This window comes from Antrostomus carolinensis, unplaced genomic scaffold (genome assembly GCF_000700745.2).
Source record: "Antrostomus carolinensis isolate BGI_N321 unplaced genomic scaffold, ASM70074v2 scaffold6551, whole genome shotgun sequence".
Taxonomy (NCBI): domain Eukaryota; kingdom Metazoa; phylum Chordata; class Aves; order Caprimulgiformes; family Caprimulgidae; genus Antrostomus; species Antrostomus carolinensis.
In genome coordinates this window covers 29,573-37,651 of record NW_010293395.1, presented here as the reverse complement: position 1 = coordinate 37,651, position 8,079 = coordinate 29,573, and the positions used below count along the sequence as shown (strand labels likewise).

At 44.6% G+C, this 8,079-nt stretch overlaps 1 protein-coding gene across 1 annotated transcript in view; it reads right to left on the bottom strand.

The window, feature by feature from the left end:
• Window positions 1–552: 552 nt before the first annotated feature.
• Window positions 553–8,079, bottom strand: part of LOC104532131 (bestrophin-3) — an 18,505-nt gene continuing 10,978 nt past the window's right edge. The window contains exons 7-9 of the mRNA XM_010177246.1: window positions 5,243–5,323; window positions 3,753–3,904; window positions 553–1,459 (exon numbers count right to left, since the gene is read on the bottom strand). Of these exons, the coding sequence (XP_010175548.1) occupies window positions 553–1,459; window positions 3,753–3,904; window positions 5,243–5,323 (1,140 nt within the window). The remainder of the gene's footprint in view (window positions 1,460–3,752; window positions 3,905–5,242; window positions 5,324–8,079) is intronic.

Sequence of the window (8,079 nt, the reverse complement as noted above, 5' to 3'; positions counted from 1 at the left end):
AGGGAGCAGGCTCTTGTCCCACACAAGTGAGGAGCCTGATTTTTCAAGCATTCCTCCAGCCAGTGAGAGATGGCGGGCTGAATCTCTCCAGGCTCATGAGGGAATTGAGCCCACACCTTCCCCTCTAGCCACTTGAGTAGAAAACAAAACTGTTGGTGGGTCTTACAAGGATGTCATGAACCTTAATCTGAAGGAGCAGCCAAAGGTGATGGTGTTCAGGGTGGATCCAAAGTGGACAGAGCCATCTCTGCTCTTTTGATTACCTTAGTTTCCTCCAGGTCACCCTACATAGCTTGCTGCCATGTGTGCTGGCTGGTTTGCATCCATTCCTGAGGCTCTCCATTCTCCCCATAAATGTTTTCCCCACAGGGTCATAGGTTTCAAGCCTGTGACCAAGTGTCACCACAATGCCTCTATTTAGGTGCCCAAATCCTCTGCTAGACCTTTCTCAGGACTTATCTGAGCATTGCAACTGCCTTTCTGCACTTTCAGCAAATCTGAACCACTTTCCAGAGAAGACAGGAAGTTCAGTCAGACCCAGGGGAAGCATGGTCAAAGTTTTTTTTCACTTTTCTCATTAGAAAATTCTACTATGGCTGTTTCTTTACTATCCAGGTTTTCCCATAAGTGCTGCATCTCAAATGTCTCTGGAGCAGCAGCAGAAGTAACATCTTTTCCATCACTGATGGTCCTTTGTAGTGAAGTTGTCCCAGAATCTGTTAAAGGTGCTGCAGTATCACCATTTGACACTGTATTACGAGTATGGAAGTTCGGTAAACTCCATCGCTGAAGGTTTCTCTCTTGATCTGTTATGAAACCGGCTATGTTACTACCATGGGGTTCATGTTTGGGCTCTGCTATCACAGTAGGAAGTGATTGATGCACATGAGAGCCTGGGAGGTATGTAGTCATTTCTGGGGGAAAAAAAGGATGGTCCAGAAGAGTCACATTTGCCTCAGTTGGGCTTCTTTGGAGCGTCTCTTCTGGCATGCTTGCAGTGCACTCTGTTTGCAGATCTGGTTTGCCCAGCACATCAGGTGCTTTCTCCTCTGCTTCAGAGATTATGACCTCAGGGACTGGCTTGTTTGTCTCAGATGAGGTGTCACTGTCACCCAACTGTGCCTCATTCCTTGAGGTTTCAGTTATGGGTCCTAGATCTCTGCTACTATGAAGTCTGTGGCTTCTGTCAACTAATTCATGTTTCTTCTTGAAGCTCGAGGTGGAGTGTCTGCCTCTTGTGTGCATTTCCTGCAACCGTCTGATGTGACCCTTTTCATCTGCTGGGAAAAACACTGAATTCTCACTTGTCTGCCGACTGTAGCGCCGATGAGCAGGGGATGAAGGGCCCTCATGGACGCTGAGAAATCTCTTGACTCTTCTTAGCACTGAACGTTGTCTTCGGTGTTTCTCCTCTTCCCAGGGCCACTCTTCCCCATAGAGGAATTCGGTATCAGCCAGCCTGTCAAATAAAGCCAGGTAGTAGGTGTCACTTAGGTATTGGAAGCATGTGGTCTGCATGCACATATACCCCATTTTCTCAGCAGTAAGACATAGGAACCATGGCCCTAGTGTGTGCCCAAGGAAGAGCATGGAAGAGGTGAAAAAGGGGTCAGGGTGGCAGGAAATAGTGCCTCTGTCTTTGGACCAGTCAGATCACACAGAAAGCTCTCCACATCCAGATGTCTCTTCTCCTGAGGGCTGGGAGGGCATCCAGCCAGGCATCTGGCACCATTTCATCTTTGGGCTGCAGCCCTCTGTGGCAGCTCGACACAGCTTGTGCTTTGGATAAGGGAAAGGGGAGAAAGAAACCCTGCTCAGTGCTGTAGGTACTTTTTCAGGAGAATCCTTCAGGCAAAAAATAACAACAGTGAAAAAGCTACTCCTGGAAGCAGAGTGTGAGAGTTTAAAAAAATGTTGGAATTACTCAGATGGAGAAATCTCACTGTGGCACGACAGTGTGTCTGAAAGTCCCACCCGTACCTGGTACTCTTCTCCTGCCCAGCCTCTATGGTTCATGAGAACAGCTGTTGCTGCATCCGACAGGCAATTCAGTACACGTTACTGACTCAGTGCACCTCAGAAGACAGGCCAAATTGTCCCAGTTACCTGTCCTAAGGGCAAGGATGGCCAAGGTGCTCGGGCCAAATCTGAGGCGAGGAGCATAGAGAGGCAATGTTAACCCAGAGGGACAGAGGAACTTCAGCATTTGTGAAGATCATAGAAGGGTTTGCGTTATAAGGGACCTTTAAGGGTCATCTCGTCCAACCCCTCATTCAAGCCTGACCTTCAATGTTTCCAGAGGTGGAGCATCTACCACCTCTCCAGGAAACCTGTTCCAGATGTTAGCTTGAGGGGACTGCACAACACTTTGGATTTAGGCTCAAGTTTTATACATTTTCTTTGGACTTGGATGAATCTTTAGACCTTATTTTTGAAGTCTGCATAAGAACTACCCAGTTCTTTTAGAAAGATGAACAGAGAAGCAGTTCAGAGGAGAAAATAATTAATAAAAAAGTCAATACATCAGAGCTGTTTGCATTGCACAGGTGCTACCATGGAGCTATTTTTCATTTATTCCTCCTTAACTTTTTGTGTGAAGGGCTTCTTATTAAAAAATTGTTTGCAGACTTAATAATGTTTCTCCTTTGCCACTTTCTCCCCTAGGAATTGCAGTAGAATAAATTATATACTACAACTTTTTCTTCTTTATTTTTTTAATTTTCTTCTTTACTTTTCTTTTGGCCATTTAGTAGTTTTTCTAGAAGGAAATAAATTCTGAAAAGTCTGTGTGTGGTAAAAGGAATTAATATAAATGACTGTTCTTTGTAGCAGAATGCATGCAAAAATGGAAAAATAAGAGGAATAAAAACGAGAAAACACAGTTTCCAGGCCAAATGAAGCAAAAAATTAAGCACATTTTATTTTCATAAAGGCTGGAAAATTTTAGAAAAACTGAATACTTCTTCTTGTAAGTTTTAAAGTTAAAAAAATGCTACCTTAAAGTTTTTTTTAAAAGATTTTCATATAAAAAAGGTCTACCTCCCCTGGTATCTGTTCAGGCATGATGGTATTTACACTTACTGACCTGTTCTATATTACAGCATGTCACAAGTGTTTAAACACAACAGCTTCTAAGCTAACTAGCCTATCAATGATTTTTTGTATTGATCCTGACAGCACAGGGCAATCCTATATCCTCTATATGCTTCTTTATAATGATGGTTCTTGTGTTGATCTCTGCCAATAACTCCCTTCATCCCTTCACAAAATCTGACCGCTCCAACTACCATGCCTAGATTATTAGTCTTTTCTTGTTTATCTTCACAAAAATCTGGACTGATTTTAGCCGTTGTCTGCTAACCAAACAAGCAAAGGAATAGCTATTTTGTTAACTGGGGGATGTGTGAAGAGGCTGTAGTAAATAAAGATTATTCAGAAAAGTCAGTCACTGTCGTCAGGTGCCATCCTGTGCTCAGAGGCTATCTACAAACCCTCTCTGCAAACATACTCTATTTATTAATTATACAATTTAAGCTATGGGTGCACGATTCACATAAGCACATGGGCCACTGGAGGCAACATCCCAACAACACCAGCCTGTCCACTCCCTCCTAAAATTATTTCCCATTTCCATTTTCCCTGCTCACAGTATCATCACAGCCCACAGCCCTGTGCTGACTGTCCATCAATCAACGTGGGCTGTAGGGGTGGTGATTTTTCTGATGGCATTAAGGGCCCTTAGTGCCACTCACCCCATTTCAATAGTTGATCCAAGAAATGAAGGAATACAGTAATCAGCAGCTGCTTTTGTGTAGGGTGGCCGGGCAGAGGAATCATTCCAGTAAATATCTTTCTCCATCCTTGGTAAGTTCATGTGCATCTCATCCACCGCCAGAAGTGAGACCTTAGATTTTTTTGGTATAAATCATGTCACTTTCAACATAGTACAGTATACGAAATAATCTGCTTTTTGCCCCCTGGGTGAACATTTATTTCAGAAACCCTCTAAAATAAGCTGTGTATGCTGGCCTGGACACTGGGAAGAGACTCAGTATTATAAAATATACAGCCTATACCCTCCTATACTCATGAAAGCATACATTTTATTGTAACTTGAATCTTTGCTGCAAAGATATTTGCATCAGATTTAAGTCCTTTTCTCAAGCATGATGTAGTTAAATGGATGTGTGATCTTTCACGTGCTATGGGAAGTCTGTGTAGCATATTAGTTGTGCCCCTTAAAATATCCAGTGGTTGAGAAGCTTTCTAGTAGGTTTTGTCCACATTTTAAGACATTCAGAACCAAGTATGTGACCATCCTGTTCTAGGGCCTTCCAATATATTTATCCAAAGATCTCTGAGGCATGAGTAGCCTGAAGTGGTGTTAAGCCAGACAGCATCTTTGGCAGCCTGAAGGCCCTTCCCACTCCTCTGCGTACCTTCATTACTTATTTTGCTTCATATGCTGGTTTCCTGGCCCTGGCCTTGCTCTCACTAACACCTGGGCTCTGCTTTGTAGTCTCAGTGGTCCTCAGCAGAGGCAGGGTCCAACAGCAGCTCAACCCTATGCTTGGCTCTACCTGCAAGGGGAGCAGTGGGTGCCATGGGACCTCTTTGTATCTTTGGGCTCCTTCATGGCATGACAGACAGAGGCTGTTTGGGAAGCAGGGGTAACTGCAACAAACCTGTGCCCTGGCCATCTCACAGCCCCTACCACTGAGGACATTGGCTCTTGTGCTGACCACAGATGTTACCGTGGGAGGCAGTATCACAAGATGAACCATGGTATGGGCCCTGCTTTTTAGTTCAGGGCCCTGCCTGGTCTTTTTGGTATCTTCACTTCCATTTTTTTTTTTTTTTTTTAAAGGAAGGTTCATATACGATATCGTAATCTTGACATTCAGATTAGCAAAATGTGTTCTTATCTATGTGGGAATAGATGGCTGTTGGATTTTGCAGGATTGACCTACATTACCTGTTTTTCCAGGCATAAAGTGAGCTCATAGTTTGAGGTCAGCTGTTTGCATGTTTAGTCGGGCATCATAAATGCCAAATATCAAAATCAAGATGCATTAGCTTCTAAAAACAAAATCTGGAGATCACAGCCATAGGTACTCCTTCAGGGAAAAAAATTGTTTTGATGACTTGTTGCTCTTAATTTGTACCTCAACAAAAGCAATAGGATTAAATGTAATGATAACTTATGTACAGTAAAGCTGGAAGTAGAAATAACAACAGCAACCTGTAAATTTCTATCGATGCACCAGTTAGTTTCAAAATCATCATCATCTTCTCCAAATGGATTAATAAGTTGCTCAGCGACCTGAAAGGAAAATGAGACAGTGAATAGAGCTTGGCATGCCATGTCAGGACTGCTGCCACAGAGAAAATGGGATCAGATTTTTCTTTCTCTCCCTGCCTGTCACTTGCAATCATAACTTAAGCTCCCATATGATGGTTTTGCCAGCCTAGTGAAGGAACATCCTGCTTTCCTGATAGATTCATACCTCCGTGCCTCCTTGGTGCTGTCAATCACAATTGTCAGTGCTGGCCTACTGGGAATTGAGACATGTCTGGGCCACAGTAATTGTCACATAAGATAGTCATTGCCCTTCCTTACTGTTGTCTTTGGCTAATTTAAATGAATGATTTAGCAGCAAGATGCTCTGTTATTGCATTATGGTCTACGATACTGCACCCGCCCATTGGGCCAGTGTTCCCAAGCCCAGCAGCTAGAGTCTGCTGGAGGGAGCACAGCTCATCTCTCCAGCTCAGCCCTCAGCCCCTGCTTCTTTATTGGGGGTGATGCTGACGGCATCCCTCTGAAGCCTACCAAAACACTTGACTCAAATGGATGTCATGCATCATGCTAGCCAAAGCCAAGAGACAGGATCTGAGTTTGTTCTTTAATTCAGCCTGCTGGTTTGGGTTTCTGTACGTGAAGTGATTAAAACTGCAGGGGAGAAGCCCATCCCGTGGAGGAGACAACCAAAGAGTGAGCTCAGGCACTTTGTGGTGAGGCGCCTTAGTCTGGGAACTAGGCTGGGAAAGGAAACCTCTCTGGCTGCCCATAGCCTTATCCAGTCCTGTTCTCCATAAAGGAATAAATAAATGGAAAAATGACCAGAGACCACCCCTCCATCCCCATGATCACCAAGATATATTGTGTGGAGAAAACTCATAGCTGCTGGTGGAGAAAAAAAAGATGAAACAGGAAAATTTAAAGAAAATAAAAAGTTTTAGGAAATTCAGACTGTTTTATTTCTCAGTTCTCAATTAAATATTCTCTCCCCTTCATGCTTTTCTCTTTCTGTTTGTCTTTTTAAGCCCTGATTTTGAAGCTGATCACGTTCTCACTGACCCTCCCAAGCCTTCCTGCTGGTCACCAAGGCCATGCAGAGGAGCAGTGGCCAAGTTCTCAGTATAACATGGATATGGGTGAAGTGACTCTGTGACTGAACAGCTCTGCTCATGAACCTCACTATGGATGGCTATGATCTAGATAACTTATAATAGTAAGGCAGTCACCCCCTAGCTATTTATTCTTATGTGCCTCTGGGTTGTATCCGTGGTTAAGCACTTGCTGACTCTCTGAGGCCATCACTTCTCAGGCCAGCAGTGGAAGACAACAAATGTACTGCTGAGCAGACTAACACGACAGAAACAAATAGATATAAAGCAGGAAGAACAAAAAGAAGACTCTGTGCTGTGGGCTCTCTCGAGAGAGGCCCTGCAGAGAGATCTAGATAAATTAGAGAGCTGGGCAATCACCAACCATATGAGTTTTAACAAGGGCAAGCGTCGGATTTTGCACCTGGGACACGGCAACCCTGGACACACACACAGACTGGGGAATGAGAGGCTGGAGAGCAGCCCTGCAGAGAGGGACCTGGGAGTTCTGGTCCATGGCAAGTTGAACATGAGCCCAACAGGGTGCCCTGGCAGCCAAGAGGACAACTGTGCCCTGGGGTGCATCAAGCACTTCACTGCGAGCTGGTTGAGGGAGGTGATCATCATGCTCTACTCTGCACTGGTGTGGCCTCACCTTGAGTACTGTGTGCAGTTTTGGGTGCCACAGTATAAGAAGACTATAAAGCTACTGGAGAGTATCCAGAGGAGGCCACTAATTTGGTGAAGGGCTTAGAAGGGAAGCTGTATGAAGAGAGGCTGAAGTAATTTGGTTCATTCAGCCTGGAGAAGAGGAGACTGAGAGGAGATCTCATCGCAGTCTATAACTTCCTCACAAGGGGAAGAGGAGGGGCAGGTGCTGATCTCTTTTCTCTGGTGATCAATGATAGGACCAGGTGAAATGGCAGGAAGATGTGCCAGGGGAGGTTTAGGTTGGACATTAGGAAAAGGTTCTTCAACCAGAGGGTGATGGAGCACTTGAACAGGCTCCCCAGGGAGGCAGTCATGGCACCAAGCCTGAGAATATTCAAGAAGCATTTGGCCAAGGCCCTCAGACATATGGTCTGAATCTTGGGATTGTCCTATGCTATGAAGGACAATCTATGACTCAATGACCCTTGTGGGTCCCTTCCAACTCACAACATTCTATGATTCTATGAGACAGGGAACACCTCTGTTCACACTTGTCGGCCTGGCCCGTGGCATCAAATTTTGGGTAGAGTTAGAGAAGTGCTGCAACAGGTATGAGCCAGAACACAGACTGCGTTGCGGCTCTCCAAGGAAGACACTCGATCAACTTGGTGTAAACTGGGGAATCACCACCCAAAAATCCACTGCAAAACCTTTCACATGAACTAAAAAAAGTGATCAGGGCTGAGACAGAGGGAACAGCAGCGATGGCCTTTTTCTTGGCTGACCTGGTCCTGGCATGTGAGACACGACTTTGTTCTCCAGAAAGGAATATAGTGCTGGATGACTAAGCCCTGTATTTGGATGGTGCATCTATCCCTCTAATGAAAATGGGGATTTAGAAGTGTCTCACATGATGGGAAACTTTACCCCTGTATTGTAGGTGTAACAAACCAGGCCCAAGGCCAAGGAATGAGCTCAGTTTAGCTATCTTTTTTGAGGAATTGCCAAGTTACTGCAAGTCAATATCTCGGGGCCCTT